This window comes from Tympanuchus pallidicinctus, unplaced genomic scaffold (genome assembly GCF_026119805.1).
Source record: "Tympanuchus pallidicinctus isolate F22 unplaced genomic scaffold, pur_lepc_1.0 scaffold19, whole genome shotgun sequence".
Classification (NCBI taxonomy): domain Eukaryota; kingdom Metazoa; phylum Chordata; class Aves; order Galliformes; family Phasianidae; genus Tympanuchus; species Tympanuchus pallidicinctus.
The window spans coordinates 1,928,353-1,951,495 of record NW_026294710.1 but is presented as its reverse complement, the minus strand read 5'-3'; the positions used below and the strand labels follow the sequence as shown (position 1 = coordinate 1,951,495).

The following is a 23,143-nucleotide window of genomic DNA, read 5'->3' as shown; positions in this document are numbered from 1 at the left end:
GTAGATTATAAATTTGTGCAGCTTGTTGCTAATATGCAGTAAACTAGATTGTCCACTTCAGGTTTCTCTGCTTATCAGTGAAGGTGCTACTGATTGTTTCTTGGAAGTAGTTCTCCCTGTTCCCTCAGTATTTTCCATGTAATCTGCTATACATGCATTGTGGAAGGTCTTTACAGCCAACGAGCAAAACTGCTCTTTTCTCACAAAGCTAAAAAACCATGAAAAAAAAAAAACATTAAAAAAAAAAAAAAAAGCCCAAATCCTACACAAGGCCAGTGCTTAATGCTTCCTATTTTTTATGAAAATACATTCCAGGAGACTTACGTATGACAGCTGATATTTTGTCTAAAATGCCTGAATAACTGATGCAAGGAATGTGCGATGCTGTGGCGATAACTGCAATCTGGAAATGTGTGCTGAATAGCCATAATGTATTGATGAGTGTAGCCTTTCCATTTGGTGTTGGCCTCTCAGGACTGGATAAGCTTAAAGAGTGTGCTGTGATTGTATGGGAACTGCTGAGTGCCGGCCTGAACCTCTGACTGATCACCTGAGGTGAGCCGTGAGTCAGCAGAGGAGCACAGGCGGAGCCAGGCTCCAGGCCTCCTGGACCTATTGAAGAGCTGGCTACCAGTGGGGAAGGATCTCTTCTGGAGATCTGCTCTGCTGGAGTTTTGCGAGTGAGCTCAGGGTAGGGGTAAGCTTTCTATCTATTTTCTTTTTGTTATCATTATCTGCTTTGCCGAACTCTCTTGTTTATTTTGTAATTATAACATCTTAATGTTCATTGATTATACAACGATAACAGTTAGATACTGGGATATTTTGGATAGGAAGAGGCCTCTAGAGCTCATCTAGTTCAGCTTCTTTCTCAGAGGAGGTTCAAATCTGAGATAAGGTTTCTGAGGGCTTTGTCCAGTTGAATCTTGAAAATGTCCAGGAACGGAGGCTGCAGTATCTGCTGTGAGGGTGACCCGTTCAGATGCTTGAGTGTCCTTGTGTTAAAGAAGTTTCCCCCCACCATCATATGAAATGTCTCATGTTTCAGTTTATGCTGCTTGTCTCTCATCTTCTCAATATGTACTATTTTAAAGTCAAACTCTGTCATCTTGGTGACAAAGATTTTAGCAGGCTGCTGTTACATACCTCTAAAACCTTCTTCAGTCTGAAGAGCTCCAGTTCTTTCAGCCTTTCAAAGGGAATGCACCCCATTCTCCTCAGCATCTTGGTAGATATCTATCCTTGTTCCAGTTCCTCTTCACAGAAACCCTTGACAACCCAGGTTGTCTTCAGCTTGTATTCTTGCACGAGATTCCAGTTAACAAATTTTTAAGAATGTGTATGACTGTTCAAAACATGTCTAAAAACACCACTATTTTTTGTAATTTTCAGTGAATTACTTGATTCACACCTGTAATTCATGATTAGCATTTAGCAGTATTTTGGTAGGTACATTCATATTGCAAGCAAAGGTCATGTTTTTTTTTCTGCCTGATTAGTTATATAAACTACTTTGTCTTACGTTGCTATTTGAAGAATCTATAGTGTTTCAGATGTCAATCCTTTTTGCTTGTCATAAAAGCCAGTCTTCTTTAGAACATTCCTAAATTGTAGGTGATGCATGAGTACTTCTGCATTTTCACCTTTAGGAATAATGACTGTGGACATGAGAAAATGAGATAGAACTTATCCCACGAGTACTTTTTTCCTTTCAAGTTGACATTCGCACACACCCTTTTTAATTACCTTTTTTTTATTACTGTATCATACTTTATAACACTTTCCTCAACAGTCTCATTAGCATTCAAGAAAAAGTTCACATAGATCTGTGCCTTCTGAAAATGTAACATTCACATATAAAATTAAGTGTAACTCTTCACTTTAAGTTCAAGTGTAATGGTAATAAAATAACCAAAGGAGAAATATATGCATTGCATAATGATTTGACCAGATGTATTAAAAATAACAGTAAAACTTTAAGATCGTTATTTATCCAGGCCTGGGAATTATTAGAATAAAAGCGAAATAATTCATTTGCAGGGACTGTAATGTGATGAGGTATATGTTAGATATTTCTGTGACTGATTAAATAGCAAGGTTTTCAGTCTGCAAAGGGAATCCTGCAGAGAAAGTTGTTGCTAACCTGTGCCTCAAATCTTAGTTATAAGTGGATGGATACAGTGCTACTTGGAAAATCTTTCAAAGGGTTTGAGGGAACAGATACTTAGCATGAATATTTAGATCAGGCTTTGAGAAGTCTGTGCAGAAATAACGTTAAAACTTCTGAAAATTCCTCATAGGACCTTTCAAAGATCTATTCTTATGAAAAAAATAGGTCAAAGATAGCTTTCATAAAACCCCTGCAAGATAAAGGTCTTTCTTTACCATATCTGTATTTCACTGGGGTAACCAGGTACTCATAGCTGAACTAGTTTCAGCTAGCAAGGTTAGTCATAGAATCATAGCATCACCAAGGTTGGAAATGACCTCTAAGATCATCCATTCCAACCATCCACCTGTCACCAGAATTTCCCCACTAAACCCTGTCCCTCAGTACAGCACCTAAATGATAATGAATTGCAGACCTGTTATCTGTGAGTGTGGAGTTTGTTAGCCAAGATAGATGTATATAAAAGAATATGTATTGCAGCTGTCTGGTCTGTCTCTACCTCTTATCTGTCTCTTGGTATATGGACCATGTGTATGTTGCATGTGTGCTTTCATGCACTGATCAAGTTTCTGCATCATGGGTGTTGCAAGGTCTGTCTACTTGTGCTGATACAGTGGTAGCTTATCTAGGATTTCTGGGTATACTTCAGTTCAGTGCTCCATTTAGCTTAGCTAGCTAAGGTGCGCTTTCCTACACTCTTCTCAGCTGGGCACAGCACTACTAGTATGGTGTGTTCAGAGGAAATGTGGATGAACAGTCCCCACCAACACTGCAGAGCTCATATTGAAAGACAGTACTGCAGTCTTGCAGTTGTTCCTGTGTTAAAAGTTCATGTTGCCAGCAGAAATGCATGCTTTAGAAATGTGGAATTCCTGTAAGGAGTTTTCAAAAATGTTAGAGAGTTTTTTTTTTTTCTTTATTTAGCTCTTATAGCACTTGAGCTGCATGTCTGTGCTGTGTCTCTTCCTGCTCTGTAACCCAATCTGTGTGACAGAACTTCTGTATGGTAATAACTATTGAGTTATTTCCAAAAATCCAGAACGTTCATGTTGTGATAGTGCCTTGTCCAAGTTACACCCTAAGAATGACACAACTTTTCTTCAAGCTGCAACCAGTCTAAGGAAAAAAGGAAAAAAACAACGTTTGGGAATGGATTGCCTTATCAGGGCTGGTTAATTGCAAAAAAGTAACAGCTTTTTCTTTTAGAATAAAAGTACAAGTTGGGTTTTAAAATTTTATGAGTGATAATATATGGAAGGATTGAAATGACTGCTGATGTCTGCAAACATACTACCTTGTTTTGCTGAAAGTGAGTTTTTTTGTTGAATGGGGCCTGCTGTTCTGATGGTTGTTCTGTGCCGTGGGATTACTCGCAAATGTTTGCAGTATCGGAGACTTCCGTAACGCTTTTACTTACCAGGAACAATTTCAAATTCAAATGTTTGTCGTCTTTAGTTACAAACACGAGATGCTTCAGGAGATGTAGGTTGAGCAATTAAGGCAGGTGTTTGTGCCTGGTCAGGACTCTTCTTCTAATGTGAAATGGGCAACTTCAGTGTTTGTGATAATTACTGATCAAATAATATCCCTAACTGTTACTTCTCTCTTTCTTTAACTGTGTGTCGTACGTGAGACTGAACTTTTTCAAGCATGTCGCCCGAAGGCCCAAACAGGTGCTACAATCCAGGTTTTCTTCTGTATTCATTCTCAGATATCTGCTTGTTTTTCTGATGTACTCCATTAGAATACATGCTGTTTTAAACTTCCCATGATTTAAGGAGATTATGTAAAATACAACAAGGGTTTAGAATTTTTTTCTATAAGCACCTTTTCTCATTTCAAGGTAGCCTTATTACGCTTTTAAAAATAAATAGCCCTAAGGGCAGACTTTTTTTGGAAGCAAAACATATACACTGTTGTGCCATTCTGTGTCTTTTCTGAAGGACCTTCAGATCTTCAAAGTCCTGTGTGAAACTCATCTTCAGAGAAGTCTTTGAAGACTTTATTAGTACCCGAAGAAAAAAAATATATGTTTTATTCAATAATGTGACTGTACCAACTCGGTCAATAGAGTTGTTGTAACTACTTCTTGTTGAAATGTAATTAACATAATTGTTATGTTAGTTCTTCTCTTTTGAATTAACACTAATGCTAATTAATACATCTGCTATTGCCTGTTCAAAACTTGGAATAGTTAAAACACAAAACTGCTGTGGTCTTCTGTATAGAATCATGACTCTGAGCAGTGTGGGACCGCTTTGTTTCCTGATGGTCTGGCCTCAGATAGACTATTTCAAAGTAGGTCCTGAAGCTCATCGTGTACCAGAAGCTGAGAATTGACTGCAATTCTCTGGGTCTGACCATCCACTCAATTCTTTATCCACCCAGTGGTCCATCCATCACATCACATCTCTCACCTAATTTGTAGACCAGTATGTTGCATGGACTTTTTTTTTTTTTTTTAAGTTTTCAGACGTCAGGTTTAAAGGAGTTGTGGAATGTGCAAATTTATTTCATCTTCTCACCTGAGAATGGAATAGAAATGTTAAGTTGGAAGGAGCCTTCAAAGGTCACCTATTGCAACTGCACAGTCACTTTGGGGCTAATCAGAAGTCAAAGCAAAACAATGAGTATGTTCCTCTCAAGCCATTTTTAATACTCAAAAATTCTTTACGTGCATTTTTAATAATGGAAATCAGTGAGGAAAGTCAGAGGATTTAAAAGATTAAGATTTAGATGTGTAGATAAGAAATGTTGTTCTTTGAAATTAGAAAGTACTTAAAAAGGTCCAAGTAGAAAAAGTAATACGGTATGTTTTTGTGTGTCTTTGTAAGTGCATATTGTGTTATATGTCTGTTTATATAAACACATTGAAATATATGTATAAAGTGTATATATTACTTATGGATTTTCTATATGTCATTAATAATAGAATGTAGTTGTGTTAATGTATTTATATCTAATAGTTTGTGTTTCTTTCCTTCTATGTATCCCTATAGCTGCTTTTGTAATACAGCAGATGGCCTTCACCAGTACTGTTTCCTTTCCCACATGTAATTAAAATAATTGAAGTCAGAAAGAAAGATTTTCAGAATTCTTATGGACTTATGGCTGTGAAGTACATTTAGTATTTTTTAAGTCATATAAAATTAGAGTACCAGAACTGTGTTGAACTTGGTTAACGGTTCCTTTGGATGCACCTTTAAGACATGATTAAAAGGCAACTGTGTTTTTCTTAGCACTCAAGAAGCTAGTAATAATTTGAACAGATCACTGTCAGTACTGTGGCTGTGGATGGTGATAAGAAATGGAGCATTTTAGTTGCAGCATACATCACAGTGACTTGCCTCTCGTAAGTGGTTGAAAATACTGGAACGCACATTTGTACTAATCTGCTTTATACTGTAAGCAATTAAAAGTGCTAGGGGTGTACTGCAACATCTGGAGATTATTACAAGTCAAAGTAGGACCCATCCTTATTTTCACTCAATACCACTTTTTCAGTGTATCCACAGAAAGTGTTACTGCAGGACTTACTGGCTGAATTATACCTTGTTGTCAGCTGTCAGAGCAGAGAGCGAAATGGATGGGATTTGATTCCCATGGTGATTTTTGGAAACTGTTTTTTCTCTCTGCTTTCCTTCTGTGAGTACAGGATGAGAGTTTGAGTTAAATCTATTCAGTGCCTTTTTTTCTTTATTTATATCCATTTCTTCAGTGTGTTTATTTTCTTTATTTTCACATTCTAATCAAGTTTATTCAATTTAAAATTCTAACCTCTAACATCTAAATTAAAAAAAAAATCATTTTTTTTCTACTGTGTTCATGTCTTCTCATATAGTAAGGACTGCAATTGAAGTATTTTAAGATTTAATTAGTATTTTTGAGGAAGAAGTCCTGCCAGGCCTATTTGTAGTTGCTGGGCAGTTAGCTATTAGTCTCTGCAGAATAAGTACCAGCAATTAACACAAAGATTTGAGGGTGAAGCAAGTTTGGAGCCCCTGTGACATTATAAAGTCTTAACCTTTGGTATTGTAAGGTGAAACTAATTATATGTTGGAGTCTGAACTAGATATTATAGCCATTCAGCCATGAAGTAGGTTAGCACGGTTCACTGAAAGTATGTTGGAAGCTATCTGAGCAGAATGTCAAGGAATTCAGTGCACAGTAATGCATGTTTTTTTAATATTTATTGTACGATCTGTTCTATCTCATACTTCTTTGTATGTGAATACTTTCTAGACAGAGTCAAGAACAGAGGTTAGAAATATGTTTGTGTTAGCTGCTTGCTGAAGATGTGTGGAGGTAAAAAAAAAAATAAATGCTGTTCCTTATTCAGAGTTAGTCTTTTGCTTCATGTAGATGATGAGTTACACAAGGAATAAATGAAATATAACAAAAACTTAAAGGACAAGTAATGTAGCATGCCTGTGAGAACCCACAGGTGTGAGGGGGAAGAGGGAGGAGAACTGAAATACTGGACTGTCTTTTTCTGCAGAAGTTAGGAGGGAACTGTATTGAAAATGTGCTCTGTAAAGAGCTGTCAGTGCTACAAATAAAAACTTTGGTCTGTTGAAGAGCTCATTATGCTGAATTTGGAAGCTGATAAAGCCAATTAAACTATATGTTAGAAAAACTCAAATCTTAACCGCTGAACTTCTGTATCGCCCTGAGAAATAATGAGTTGGATGTGTTTTCCTTTAAATCTGTTACTTGCATTTCCTTTATCTGTAAGCATAAAAGGATTAAGAGTTCTAGATGTCAGAATACTTTTTTATGTTTGTAAAATCCTTTTTTCACAGTTTCACAAGCTTCAGAGTCAATTATAAATATCACAGGAGGGAATGTTGATAGAATAGTTTAATTAAAAAATAGGTTTTGTGAGCCAACAAGGATGTACCCAGATAGATGAGGCAGCACAAGTAGAAGAGTAATTCTGAACTGGGTTCTCTTGGAGCTGAATTAATAAGTAGGAAAAGAAATGAGTAAGGAAAGATGAAATACAGTGAAGAACAAACTTAATAGCTTTAAAATCGAAGTTTGTGATTTTGGATTGCATTTCCAGATGTGTGTGGAGTAATGATGCTTTGAGAAGGAGCAGTTTCAGATTCATAGATGGGAGCTGTGGTGCTGCTGCAGCATATGGGAAGCAGCAGTGTTCTAGTCTGCATTTGCTTTCTTTGTTTAATACGTAAGAATACTTTTACAGACAACTTGTTACAGATTGTATAATTGAGTACCATATTGCTGTACTTTGAATGCAGTACCGCTTCTGGAACTTAGAGTTAACTTTCTTAAGATGTAAATGACTGTATAAACAAACACAAAGTTGAGTTAGAGTTAATGCATTCAGACAAATGCATGCAAGTGCCCTGCCAATTTAACTGTGCAGTTCATATGTTAGATCTTGGTACGTGATATTAACTATGACCTTATGTTCACAGCAGTCGTGACTACGTTGGAATAGAGTTTTGATTTCTCATGCTATTGAAGGCATTATTCTGAACTTACAAGGATCAAATTTATATCTTCTTTATATCTGATTAGGGTGTAATTTTCCTATTTCCTTCCTCATCTGTTTTTAAAATTACAAATTTGTAGTGGGGGAAAAAAAAAAGATCTTAAGAAAAACCACTGTAGCATGACAGCTTTTGACATTTGAGAAGACAGCCTTCTGAAACTCTTTAGACCTTCATGATTTGTTGGAACTTCAGGGGCACTAGATCAGCAGGTAGCAAGCAGGTGATACAGGCATAGCTGTAAGGTATGCTGTTAGGCACACACTCTTGAGTAAGATGATGGAGCATGATTATTTGCTCCTGAACTGTAAAGACAAACTGAGGAGATGCAAAACCAAAACTTGAGCACCTTAAGGAAACAAAAGTAAAATAAATAAAAGGAGGAAAAAAAAAAAGAGTTAAGTAATTGGGGGAAAGGAAATTCTAATTTTCCGTAAACTTATATTTGTCTCTGGTCCTTTCTTTAGGATAATTACACATTTGCACAGCCGGGAATTCAAAAGAAAGTGAAAATGTTGGAAGAGCTTGTTAGTCGGATCGATGGTAAGTTTAAAAGCTAACCTAATTTCTAAATAGTGTTTCATTGAAAGCATTTAGTCAAAATGTTTGCGTGAAATCAAGCCAGCATCACTGCTGCTACCTACAGTGTGGAGTAATGTAGCCTTCCTCTGATGAGGTGTCACACTCGGACAATTTGTGGCGCGCTGGCCTTTGAAAGATCACTGTCCTGTATCATTTAAAGGAAAGCTACTAGAGCATGAGCCACTTTCATTACTTTTTATTAAGGCAATATAATCAAAATTCAATGGCAATTTCTTTGCAGCAGAGTAATGACCACATACAAAAGGCAGCCGGTATTCATTTCATATTAAGCTCAATGATTGTTGTAATTCGGGCAAGTCACACTGGTTGTTTATGGCTGTCCTTTGGCACTATGTTTTGTGCCTTTGTGCAGCGTTTTGCTATCTGGAATGCCTGAATAATTTCTGTGTGGAATCCAATTAATTATGAACTCTGGAAATAGCATCTTTAATATTATAGATAAATTGCAGTATGTGCAGGGACAGTTTGAGATTATGCTTTCATGTTTTAACAGGGCACTTTGAAATATTTTCTACCTTCGTCCTTAAAATAATTCCCTTCATGAAATGCTGACTGTCATATTGCTAGAGCAGAGTTTAATTAAATGAAAGGCAAGAGATAATGCTTGCCCATTCTAAACATACTCTCTTGGTAGTTTGTTAAATTAATGAACAGAGTATTAACAAAATGTTGCCAAGCAGAACCAGCCATATATTTGTGACTTTAGCCTGGCAATGATGAAATAGCAAAAAAAAGGCTTTCCTGAGTAGTTTAATATTTGATAATCTGTGTGAAAAGATTAATTCTGTGATTTCATTGTATGCTTTGTGAGTTTTTATTGAGCCAGTACTTACCACAGCGAATTTGGGTTGGCCTGCACATACTTGCAACCTAAATTTTGATTGAGCTTTTCATGCCCTTTATGTATTAATTATTGAAAGATAAGAGCAGGAGTTTATGTAATATTCTGCAGAGTTTATGTAATATTCTGCTATAAATGTGGATGTATATAAAATTGTAGTAATTATATGTATTTTTAAAAACATAAATTAATATTAAAAATAAAGGGATGCTTCTATGTAAAGTGTAGGAAAATTTTTATTTAGAAATGTTTCTAATTTAGTGCATTTTATAACTTCAGAAATCATCTAACTGCTTTCAGTATGGATTTTCATCTTCTTTTATGTTAATTTCAGTATAGGTGATTAAATTTCAATTATTTATAGAAACAAGTGCATTTTTAAATAAAGTGCATAATTACAATACCTGCAAGTGAACATCATAAACGTGGTCAGAAAAGTATGGAAACAAATTTTTAAAATGAAAAATACTGTTCTGATAATAAAACTCATTCTTAACATTTTAAGAAAAAATAAATAAACTATACTATAGTTTGTTTTATAAGAATGGAAGAACAGCTGAAGGCTTATTTGTACCTTCAGTGCTTTGGGTCAGTGGATTAAGTTTGCAGAGGATTATTTTGAAGTCTTTGCACTTAAATAAAAGAAAAAAAAAAGGGCAGTTGTAGCAAATACATTTTTCTTCCTAAACTCTCCTTTGTAGAGCAGTTTAATTGCTATTTACTGACTGCAGTTAGTAAGCTAACTGCAATTAAAATGTCTTCTGGATTTTTATTTGATTGCAAATAATTTTGTGAGGTCTTTAAGACTGTGGTTAACAGGAAATTGTTGGAATACACCAAAATTGCGGTACCTCAAAAATTGCAGTTGTTTATATGTTTTTCTAAGTGTAGGCACAACATACTTTTACATCAGCAAATAGTAAGAATGTAACCAACACTGTGGGTAATTTTACTTTGAGCTACAGAGTTTAGAAGATCCTATATCAATATCTGTGGCTGTAGACAACTGCCAAAGTGTTAAAAATGATGATGGACACTGAATGATAACTTTTCTACATTAGAAATGCTCATTTTCTGGCAGTTTTTAGTAGAGTACACGGGTGCTTGCTAGTTTGTGTTGACTCTTCAGGCTGTATTAAGCAGTTGCAAGGCAACATCTTAGATTACTCTTAATTATAGATTCTTGATGTAGTTGAATAGTTGAAGGACAGCTTTCTTGTTTCAGTGGTATAGTTGGAGAAGGCAAAGCAAAGTCCTAACTAAGAAATTGATTGCCTTACAGCAGGTGTATTTTATGATGTATGTTATCCATGTGACATATGTGTAGCATATGTAGGAAAGGAAACCATGTGTTAAAGGAAACTGTTAAAACTATTAAACTAAACAACTAATGGGAATTATGACATGTCAGAGCAAGGAAATGGAATAAAACAGAAATTTTGACAGAAATTTGTTTTCTGTGAATAAAAAATGACACTATGAAATATCTTATAAAGCTGTTACTTCTCAAACAGTAGCAAGCCTGAAGAATTTCAGTGCAATTGATGCTATTGAATCTTAAGACTATTTTGGTTGAATTACTCCACAAATCAGTGGTCCAGACCCCAGATCTCATCTCCAAGGATGGAGATTCTGCATCTTCATTGCATAAGACTCTTCAAGGCTTTGATTACCATCAAGTGACTACCAAAAGTCATTGTGACTTTCTTTAATACAATCAAATAGAATCTTCCTTTATGGAATTAAGGTATAGTGTGTTTTATTAACCATTCCTCTCGACTTTCTATCATGCATAAAACTACTGGGAGTGCACTAGGTGCCATTCTCCCAGTCATACCTGAAGTTGCTGCATAGTATTGGCACCAGTATTTATCTCTGAGATTTGTAACTATCTGTTTTTGCCATTTGTAACTGACAGCCACTTGGACACTTATTCTGCTGATCACAACCCTTGTAGTGCAGAGGCACACATCAGCTTTGGATGAAAAAGATTTTTCAGTATTCTTTCTTTTTATGTAGTGGAGTGTTCAGCTAGTTCCTCTCTTTTGCCAGTAAATATAGTCCAAAATACATGAAGGATTAAAACAAGGCTTTAGACATTGTGTTGGCAGTGATGGATGTGCGCTGCTATTTCAACTTTTGGATGATGTCTCAGATGAGGGATCCTGACCTCCTTGGATTTTTTTGATAGAATACAGTTACATTGTATGTACATTGATAGATACAGTTGAATTGTTATCTTTCTTACTGTGTGTGCTTTTTTCCTTTTATCTTCATATTGAGTCTGCTGTACTGCAGCTAAAGAGAAAAGTGTGCTTGATGTGAACTTAATAGTTTTGCTTTAAAAAAAAAATTGTATGGTTTATACTAACTGTAAATATTCTAATTGCTAATTATGATTACTGTGGAAGAAAATAATGTTCCTGTTGTTACTGCGTCACATTATTTTTTTGATGCTGGATAATTGAATGGTGAAGAGAACCTTAACATAATAAGTAGCTGCTTGAATGGATGAAGCTTGTGCAGCTTGTTTGCTTATTATAAGGGGTTACCAGTGTATGAAAAGTGACACCTAGCCCTTTGGAGAGTGTTAATACATTAATGTTAGTGATTCAAGGAACCTTCATTAACCCAGCCTCATGGATCACAACTCCTCTCAATATAATATGACTGTCCTTGTGTGTACAGTGCAAAACACTGAATCAGATTTCAAACAGCCAAGACAGTCTGTTTATTTAATCGTAATCTCAGCCCATTTAAACTCCAGAAGGTATTTTTAATGACCCGTGTACTCAGTGGAATTTTTTATAGGTAAGACTGAATAATGTTTTGTCTTCAAACTCTGTCCCATTTTTCACCTTGTCATCATCATTCATGTCTAAGAATTTCACAAAAATTTCGCAAGAGAGGATCAATAAATTGCTCAATAGTATAAGCTATCTGTAACAAGAAGCTGCATTTTCTGTTCTCTGTAATGTCTGCGGAGCTTTTCTCCTGTAAAATGAACAATGTCATGATTTGTAAACAGGTCAGACAAGTTTGATGCTCTCTTCCTCAATTGCTTCACTTAGCCTTGAAATCAAGGAGGCATATTGTAGGAATGGCAAATTAACTCAGGATTTATGTTTTTAGAATTTACAGATGTTTAGCATTTACCTGGTTTCAGACTTGGGAGAGTCTTTATTTCTTCAGTTTACTGGAAAGCATCTGATAATTAATAACATAATTAAGTGTCAGGCAGCCTGCAAGAAGGCTGAGCATTTGCACGTAGAAGTAGTCTTGGTTTTTCCCATAAACTGACTAAAAATATAGGCTGTTAAAATTGCATGTCGTTCTCTGTAAATTAGCGAAAATGCAGCTTGAGGAAAAAAAAAAATAAAACAGTCTATTACTTTTTTTTAATTGCATTCTGATTAATGGTAGAAAAAACTTGTAAGGATGGTATTCACAACTCAGAGCCTAGTATGGATATTCTTCATCTCCTGTGAGGATGATTATGAAACATTTTACTCTAAATGTCTTACAAAATAACTCATCAAGTTTGCATTTGTGTGCTGAGCAACCTGATCTGTGTTTTCACAAATCAAAGAGTTGTAGGGTTTGGAAGGGACTTCTGGAGATCACGTAGTCCAACTCCTCTGCTAAAGCAGTTTCCACAAAGTAAGCTGCACAGGAAAATGTCCAGACTTGTTCTGAATGTCTCTGTTCTTGACAAATTAATCTTAGCTTCGCTAATCATTATTTATTTATTTACTTCTCTCCTGGATTGCAAACTTCTTGGTCAGATGTCTGCATTTCTTTCAGTAATGTCACAATAAGGACTTTTTAATCAAGAAAATTGTCGTAACTTGCTGTTGTTATATGGCCTTAAGCTTATACTGTAAATACACTTTAACTGCTTTTACCCACAGAAAAAAAGCTGCATGAATATGTTGTATGTATTACTTTGTTGTGTGTGTATGTGCAAGTTAAGTTCTTCACAAGACCTAGTTAATTTATAATTTTTCATTTTTATGTTTGTTTGCTTATACAGAGTGAAAGAACTTCATTGTGTCATTCTTGGTACTTCTCCCATTTTGAGATACTTGCTTTAGGTGTGTCTGATAGGTTATTTAATACTCAGTATTTATGTATCATGTTACGGCTTCTTAACTAATTGGGCCTGTTTATAGTACATCCTTCGTTCACATAGAGCTAAAGGACAGTTATTCTGTCTAATGTCCGTTTGGTTGAGAGGCAGCTGGAAGAGCTGTGAACTAAGTGGCTGAATTTTCATTGGGATTCCTACAGTTTTCTCTTTGTGTTGAGTTGGCACATAGCATTTTGCACATTCTTGTTCTGAGAGAGACACCCATTCCTGAAGAACCATCCAGTCGTTCAAATACAAATGTTTCTTGCTTTTGCTAAGATCTTAATTTTACCTGATGAGTTAAGGCCCAAAAGTACTTGGAGTCAGTGCATTTGGTAGTTTCTATACCTTGATAGTCTCTAAAGATTATTTAGTTTCTGTGCTGATTTGACTTTTTAAACAGTGGAGAAAACTGGTTTTGATTTTTTGTTTTTGAAAATCTGACTCTCAAAAAGACAAAATATCAACCAAGGCTAATATGTTTTCTTCTGTAACACCACTCCAGGTATCTGCTCAATAAACCATGATAGGTACAAACTAACTAATTTGTTCAGTTTTTAGTTTGGATCTTAGTTGTTCATACAATGAACTGAAGATGATACTGTGGTGGCACTTGCTCAGTCTTTGCTATATATTCATGCTGATGATTTCTTTGAAGTATGGTTAAGGAATACTTAACCATGTGTGCAAAATTATGTTCATGTTTAATTATGTTGTAAAGCATTTTACTGACACCTGTTATTTTCAACTAAAATTGTGTCTGTGGGGAAAAAAAGTGCCAGTTGTCGTAGCTGTAAAGACTTTGTGCTCTTTAAATCCATTGAAGCTGTGTGAATTGGAAGTGGGAACAGAATTTATTTAGATCTTACTGCTGTTGAAAATTAGTGATTAATAAGGTCATTCCTTATGTGTCAGCTTGATGCTGAAGTGATTAAAAAACTTGTAGGCATTTCATAATTGTTTTAAATTAATTTGTGCTATAGAGCTCTTTTTCATTTTAACAATGCCATCTTATTTTTTATCTGATTTTATGGTTGTAATTACTGTATTATACTTTAATCTACTCTTAGATGCTGCTCACTGGGCATTATAATTATTTAATTTATCTTTTAAATCATATTTCTATATTTTACTGAGGAGATTACGTTTGTACGCTCACAGGGTTCAGAGATCTTAACAAGAGTTAATTAAGACTGATGTTAAAATCATTTATAAATTCCTGGCTTTTCTAAACACTTCGACTTTTAATTAGCCTAAACTTACATGTTTGCAGCAAATTAAAGAAAAAAAACCATGATCTGAATTGTAGGAAGTGTTGGACGTGAATCCAGTTATGAATGCACACAGTTGTGATTTATAAGATATGGCTACAGTATTCTGATGAATGCTTCTTGGAAGTAGAACTATCTGATCAAACAAATAACATTGTTATTTGTTACATCTTGAATATTAAGGTCAGGTTCCACCTGGGACACCAAGTGTATTTTTATCTTTTAGCTTGAATGTTTTACTGCTTGGATTACTGTTAGTATTTTTCCTAATAGTTTCCTCCATTTTCCCCTGGATACTTCAGAATTATTACACGCTCGATTCCTTGAGGCAGCTAGATCCCCCATCCTTCGTGTCAGTTCCCCTGTCTGTCCCTCTTCCATTTTCTGCTTTTGCTCTGGAATCAGCCTCTTGGACTTTTTCATATCGGCTGGATATTTTGAGTATGAAGAAGATACTTCTCAAAGTCCTAACAAGTAGCAGAATATTTAGTGGGCTGATTAGATATTTTATTAGATACATTAGATACAGTTATTAGATACATTATCTGTAGGCCATGAAAAAAATACTATTAGGTATTATGTCTGGTCTTCTGCCAGTCTTGTTTTTGTTTTATACTGTACTTTTCAGGGATTTATTTATTTATTTATTTATTGCTTTTAATTATGTGATTATAATTCTTACAAAGGATGAGGTAGAAGGCAAACTAATTCTGGAACAAAACAACTGAAATGGTAATTGTAGCTATTTGGATCTCTACTAGTACTTGAAGCATTAATATATATCATAGCGAGATCTTGTCTCCAGGTGCAGGTTTATGATCATTTCTGCGTGTCTTTTTCCAGTCATCAAGAATTTCTGTTGTTTTTAATGTGTATTAATAAAAATAATGGAGATTAATAATAACTCACTGCTAAGCTGTATTCTTGACAAAATCAATTTTATTCAAACATTCATTAATTCAGGTTGAGGGTTTCTTGTTGGTTGTAAACCTTATTCTGCATCGCCAGGAACCTGGCGTTGAGGTTTTGCTCCAAATTCTTTGTCTCCCATAAGCACATTATTTTGCAAACCATCTCCACGTTGTTCAAAACTAAAGAATGAAATGCAGAACTTGCCTTCAGTAAAGGGAAGCATTGCTTACCAAAACCAGTTTTGTCAAGAGTTTATTTTAAGTCAGAGGCAGCAGTTCATCACGAGATTCTGCTCTCACAAGTTTACCCTTGGTAGCATTCATAGCAAGCAGCAGTATTCTCAGATGTGTTACTTGTTGTTGATGTCACTGTACTGTCTTTTTTTTAATAACTCTCCGTGCTGTTAGGAAGTTCAGTCAGGTAGAATTGCTTACTGTAACACTTAATTGCTTAGAATAAAATCTGGTTGGTTGGCCAGTTGCCTGCTTTGCTCAGCTGAGAGGACAGTACTGAAGTTTTGTAAATGATGGCAAAGACTGTCAAGAACCAAGTCACAGCATTACGAACAAACTGGGAAAGAAATCTGTTAGTTTACACTATTTGCAGAGATTGTACATAGCATTTCATCCCTTCAATGGGCTGTGAAAACTTTTCTGTAGTTGAGAAGTTGCAGTACTACATAGGGAGGAAAATCACTACTGGCAGCTCAGGTTTATAAAAACTGGCAGTGCTACATGGGGGGCATTTCCTATTTGTAATCTAACAGTTAAGTAAAGTTCGGCCTTGCAAGCATGTTCCATATAACTCATTGAGAGTTATAATAATAATAATATAATTATATATTACTATTATTATTATATGAGATTAAACCACGTGATTTTCTTTTCTGTAGTTTCATCTTTTAATGAACAGTAGCCAAATTTAATTGATAATCTGGCAAGTAAAAGATAAATGTTTGCACTGTGGTGTGTGAGAGAAATCTTATCAACTATCAGGAATGAAATGCCAAACGTAGTATTTGACTGTCATGGGACTTTTAAAACATTTAAATATGAAATTGCTGTAACCTATGTTATGGAGCGTCACTGTCAACATTAGCTGACAAATTGAGTGAGTTAATTAAGTCATAGGTAATCATTTCTTACTACATTTGACGTGGGAAGAAAGATGTCTGGATTTTACATTCAGTAGACAAAACAAAAACAGCTAGCTAGAAGATTCTGCAGCTGTATTATCTGTTTTACAAAAGAGAAGACAGGAGGAAACATTTGGATCATACTGGTCTATTTATCTGTTTTGTTAAAGTCTCTACAAAAATATTAACTAATATTAAATAGCAAAAGTTAATTAGTGGAAAAAATAGATGGTGAATGAAGATCCTGAGTGCTTTTGAGGCTCTGAAATACTGTTCAGTCTCCACTGCGTTCCTCCATGAGATTATTACCTGCCAAGGAAATATATATATTTTTTTTTTATTAAAAAACTTTATTATCAATTTGTATATTCCTTCAGGGAACCTTCAAAAGAGTCATTAGAAAATTAATAGAAAGTCAGGATTTTATGTTAATTCTGCAGTAAACTTTGTGTATTTCAAAATGAAGGGATTTTGAGTTTGGAGTGCCATGCTTTGCCTGCATTCTTATCTCCAAGATCATTGATTATCATTTTTTCTTTATTTTTTTGGAATGTCAGTCCTTTTTGAAGTAACAAAATGACAAATGCAAAACCAAGGAGAATTTTGACAGTAAGAATTCTCCTATGTAGTAGATGTGGAAACTGTTTTCTGAAATGTCAGTCCTCTCTATTGTTCAACTTCTTTGGCTTGTCTTCCGTTACGTTAGTCTCTGAATTTTTAGATTATTGCACTTGATGTTATTGGCTTGGCCCAGAAGGAAGAAAATCCAGCTAAACTGCCATTTGAAATTGAGAGTGCTAGTATATTTCTTGGCACATTTTCATACATCGAGTAGAAAAACCACAGGCATTATTCTGTGTTAAGAAGTGTCAACAAAACCTCTGCCATTATTTTTTATTTGATTTGGATTGGTACCAAAGGAAATACTCTTGTAGCAACTGTAGTCACTTTAAGAAGAATCTTAATGAAGACAAATACATGCTTTTTCTTCCTTCCCTTGTATTAAAAGACCTGTTTATTTATCAGATATGCTTTTAATTGCATTTCAGATGATGTTTTAATAATTAGCCTGTTTTATACTTACTTTAGAAATATGTATAAAGTGATGATAAAGTGGAGTTAAAAACGAAATGCTGAAGTATGAACTATGAAAAACCCCACATTTTCAAAAATGTCAAAACTAGGTTTAGAGTCGAGCATCAGAAAAGATTACAAAGGTTGATAGGACTCTTTAAATAAAGGTCATCAATAAATGGCTAGTATTGCAAAGTAATAAGTTACGCAGATGGATGCAGCTCCATGCTGTGCCACTGTAATTTGGCAATTCAAGCATCATTTTAGTATTATTTTGTTATTCCTTTGCTTATGTGGAAACTTTCCCAGCTCTTGTTCTGTCAGCGTCCCTCAGTCAGGTCAGCCTTAAGTCATCATGTTTTAGTGCAGGTTATTTTGGCCTTAACTGTGCTTTAGTTTCTGAATCTGTAATCACATACACCTCTAATTCTGAAATCAGTAAAACAGCCTGAGAAGCTGGCACTAAACAATAATAAATATTTTATGCATATAGATTCTGCTTCCATGAGACACTGAAAATTTTAGCAGTACGTTACAACATTAGGTACTCAGAATTAATTTCAGAAATATGTGATGAATTCATAGAAACCCAATTTTGGCTTTTAAAAAGCTTAAAGCACATGTTGATGTAATCTTGTAGTGAATAGGTACTACAAAGATTTTTAACATAGATGTGATGGATAGAATTATGCCAGAAGTCCAGAGTAAGAGGATTTGTGAGACATACTTGGCTATCGTTAGTGTTTAGGATGCCTTATCAAATTAATATATTTTGTAAGTGCGTTTTTAAAATTATCAGTAGTTAGAAATGCTAGAACATGAAATACACATTTTTGGTGATATGCTACATAAGAAAACATTTTCATATTGTATTAAAATTTGCTTCACTAAAACCATTTCTGTGTACATATTTATTTTAAAAATTGGGAACCTTAGTAAATACAAATCTTGGGCTTCTTTCATTTTTGTACAAGTTGTATTTTTTTCTTAACTATGACACATTTGCTGTCTGAAAATGCGGTAAGTGTATCTTGTGAAATACTTGAGATCTGAAAGTTGACAATAATTACATAACTTGCTTGTTTGTTGCTGACTCGTGCTAATTTGCAGTGAAATGGGAAATTTAAATTTAGATTACAACTGTCGTAATTACCTTTATCAGCAAAATAGCCCATTACTGACAATTACTTACAAAGTAGGAAGAATGAGCCCTTTCAGTCATTGCATTTGCTATTCCCGTCTTACATCAATTGCACACAACTCAGGGAGTTCGGGAGTCTGTTTTTCAAATTCTTTAGACTAGAAAACAACTTCCAAGAAATTCATTATGAATATTAAACACTAGTTGAAATATAAAGACTGGCACAACTTATTGTTCTTCATTACTTTTGATGTCTGCAAGCAACCAAATGAAATACGTTTGTACTGCGTGAAGAACAAAAATGTTAGGTGGTGTTTGTGAGTTAGCACATCAGCTAGAAATAGAACTGACTGTTTTTGCATTCTACTTGATTATCTGAGTCTTGTAGTCTGCAATATAGGTATCTGAAATAAATTTAACATGGTATTTCACTTCAGCATATGTGACTTGCAGCTGTATTTCCCTGGAGCAAAGGCAGACACATGATAGTGGTTCTGTACCTGTTAGTGCCTGCGAGGCATGCAAGGTCTCTAACTGTTGAAAAGGAAGGTGTTTGTTTTTAGACACTTTTGGAGCCAGTGAACACTTGGCGTAATGTGTTGTGACTGTTCTGATTTGCAAAAAGGCTCCCTGTTGATTGTTTTTAAAATCTGAAACATTTTTACTTGTTCCATATTGAAACAACTTTCAGTTCTCTGAAAGTCAGTTGCCATATTGACTAAAGCTTTCATATAGAGCCATACAACATGTATTGAGAAAGAGAATGATACAACTTCATTCTAAGCCTTTAAGCTATCAGAATTTTGAATAACTAAAAATAATAATTTGTTAAACAGTAATTATTGGGCTCCCCTACAATCTTGTACAATGTATTCAAATTTAAATGGAGCTGGCATGGGTGAAATTACTTCTGTAAGTTTGTACTGTGCGTTCATTTCCATTATTCTCTGGCCTGCTTGCTTCAACACAGAGGCCGCAGGAAGCACAGTGGGTAATACAGATGGACAGCTGATCTTTTTGGTCACAAAAATTCATATATTTCAGATGTTATTTGGCTTCTGCTACTTTAATCTTTATACTACGTCTTGTAACAGTGCCACTGTACTTCTGGGATGTTAGTTGTTCATTTACTTTTTTAGTGCTTTTTTAGCTCTGATAAATTTGGAATTTGGAAGATCAGAGTGTTCTCATTGTCTTAGCTTCTGGAATACCTCTGTGAATGTAGATGAAGGAGAACAGGGGTAGCAAAAAAATCTTTCACAAAGAAATAGAATAGAGATGTCCTGTTGAGGCCTTAACAAAGACTTCTTGTCATACATTTAGATGAAGTAAGACATCAGCGTTTCTGCAAATTTATGGCACGTTAGCTAAAACCACTTAACAGAATGCGATTCTTTTGGAGGTAAATTTTGCTAAATATGAAGAAGTCCAGCTAGCAGATCAGTTCTGCTAAAGATAGAAATAACGTGTGATACATTGATACTTATTAAAATTTTGTATTTATTTCATATTAATAAATTAAGCTTCAATTTGTTTAAATTTAAATAGTTCTGTTTTGCATGCATTAATCTCAACTTTCTGTTTCAAGTGAATACAGCCTATATTTATGCTCTCCTTTATACTTCTTTGCTTGTTTATTACTGTCTTCTTTTTATTACCAGTGTTTTATTTTTGGAAATGTTACGTTATTTGCAAATCTTGTTGCTTGTAGTCCTGCCTCAAATTTTTAATATAAGAAATTAGTGAATATATATCTACATATTCATTTCATTTTATAAATTTGTAGATTGGTTTTTGTATATTGAGAAGCTGTGACTTTAATCTTTTTTCATTGTGAACCATTAAGTCATCCAAAGGAAGAAAAATAAGTCCAGTGTACTATATAAGTATTTCCTTCTCATGTTTCTGTTTGTAATGTTATGTATTTATTTGTATGCATCACCACATTTTAAACTATTTGGGATCAGAGGATTATTTAATTTTCAGATACTACTTTTGATAGTTAAGGACTTTGGGAAAGGTTCAGTAAAATGTTGGTTTATTCTGTCTTCAGAACAAGTTCATAGACACTTGGATCAGCATGAGGTGAAATATTTGCAATTTGCTTTCCGATGGATGAATAACTTACTGATGCGAGAAGTCCCTTTACGATGTACCATCAGATTATGGGACACATACCAAGTAAGTACTTTATTACACTTCCATATCTCTGACTGTGTGTTTCCAACATGCAGGTGTGTTTCTGTGTTATTCTTCTTGAACCTTTTGATTTAGAGCCGTAATAAAATGAGTCTTCCGTGATCATTACCATTTAGAAACATTAAAAGTTTTCAGTCATTTTGCTCTTAAAAAAACCCAAGCACTTTATATAGGTATCAATTTGTAGTACTAAAATGTACCCCTTGTCAAAGCATGTGTTAATGACCATACTCCTTCTGCCTCTTCAGAAAAACAAAACATTGAGTTTTGTTTAATCAGTGTTCTCCATAGATTCTGAGTTCCAGGCTTTACACTCCCCCCCCCCTCTCCCTTAACTATTCATTCCAAAACTAACATACATCTCTCCAGCACAGAGAAATGCTCATCCTTCTGTAATTAGTCTTGTTCTATTGTTTATTCAGACAGAATTCCTTGTGTTGCTGACCTCTACTTGAGGCAGTTAGTTTCTTCAATAATTTCTTGCTCAACTGTCAAGCGAAAGAATTGGTATTAGCAAAAAACTGTTAGTTCTTAGTTCTATTTCTTAGTGTTCCAGCAGCTTCTGCTTCTACTTTTTAATTCTTTTTAATTCTTTTAATTATTTATTTAAATGATAGACTTTTGCCAGAGGTGAGGAGCACTGCTGGGAAGAGGTATCTGGGTAGGACAGACTGCCTGGTTCCATTGAGTCTGTACTGGGTGTCCATTCTGGCTCCCCCACTTGATGAGGACATCCAGGACAACAGTGAGCGGCTTCCCTTCTCTTGCAAGGATACCAGAACAGCGGCCTTTCTTTAAAGAGGGTTGCACTGTTGTTTTCACAGAAGGAAACCTTTTGTCTCCTTGCTCTTCCCCTCTTACTATCACAGTTAGAGTAATGCCTCACCGAGCTGACTGTTTTCTTCAGTTCAGAGAAAATATGGACTAAATATCGATGTTTCCAGTTTAAATTACAACTTAGTTATTCTCAGAGTAGGCCCAGTTTTCCCATGAACTACACTGGGAGGTTTCAGGGGAACAACAGCACTCTTCTGCTGTGTATTTCCTGGTGTGATAGATAACTGTTGTTATCTAGAATGGTTAGAACCATGCTATGTCTCTTGAAATTCTTTGCAGTTCTTCCATTAATGTTGTGAGAATAGGATCAGGCACTTAAATGCTATCCAGATCTGTCTTGGTTTGAATTGTAATAAAGGTTCTCTATCTGGTATCATGTTTTTGTCTAGTTTAATTTGGGATTCATCAGTCATTTGTTATGCTCTGTGAAGTAAGTCATTGAACATATAATCCAAAATACCTGTGGTTGATCTAGTTAAAGTGTAGGGGCAGAGGGAACTGGAAAGGTTCCCAAATCCTCTGTTAAGTAAATGCTCTGGTATTCTGTAGCTGTGTCTCTGAAATCCACTAAAATTTATCACTGTCTTCTGAAGCAGAACTTTGTAAAATAGGAAAATTAAGGACATTATGCATGCTGCTTACAAAGAATGTGTTGCAAGAGCTTCTTAGCTGTAAATGTTGTGTTTTACTTATTTTTTAACTCAAATTGCATTTTAATGAGAATGAATTATTCCTTTGTTTACTTGATTTGGTCTTTGCATTTTTCTGTTTGGTTTTGTTTTTACGGTAAATGCTTGAAATATTTTATATATATTTTTGAAAGTGATATTGCTTGTGAAGTAATGCCTAAGACACATTTTAAATCTATAGAACTGTACTGCATGGATGGACATGGACTTTGTCAGATGCGAAAGATTTCACAGCCTGATAATATAATATAATAGCTCAGATTTATCTTTCTATTATTTCTTGCCTTTTTATTCTACCTTTTGCCACGTTTTTTGGCATAAAGAATTGGTAAACTAAGATAGCATGGTGGCAGAAAAATTCAGGGATTATGCATGTTAGTTTTCTGTTTGCTCCTTTTTAGAGTTGTTGGTGGTTACTGACACTGAGTTAAAGATTTGTTTGCATATTTGAAGCAACGAGTTAACTCTGACCTAAATGATGCAGCATTCTGCATTGGAATGTGGGGGGGATATGTATATGCTCTACATCTATGCTGTTCAACACTAAACAGATATTTTAAAAAGTTAGGTTTTCTGTCAAAGTCTCTGAGGCTAACCTTGATTCACTTTAAGACATTTTGTAG

General features: G+C 34.9%; 1 protein-coding gene across 3 annotated transcripts in view; it reads left to right on the top strand.

The window, feature by feature from the left end:
* TBC1D22A (TBC1 domain family member 22A) overlaps positions 1–23,143 on the top strand; it is a 155,468-nt gene that overhangs the window by 59,990 nt on the left and 72,335 nt on the right. For 2 of the 3 annotated variants that reach the window (XM_052680815.1, XM_052680816.1), the window contains exons 10-11: positions 8,157–8,232; positions 20,849–20,976. In XM_052680815.1, coding sequence (XP_052536775.1) covers positions 8,157–8,232; positions 20,849–20,976 — 204 coding nt within the window. Of the gene's footprint in view, positions 1–8,156; positions 8,233–20,848; positions 20,977–21,611; positions 22,158–23,143 lie in introns of those variants that run through there. The other variant, XM_052680817.1, reaches the window with a different exon arrangement.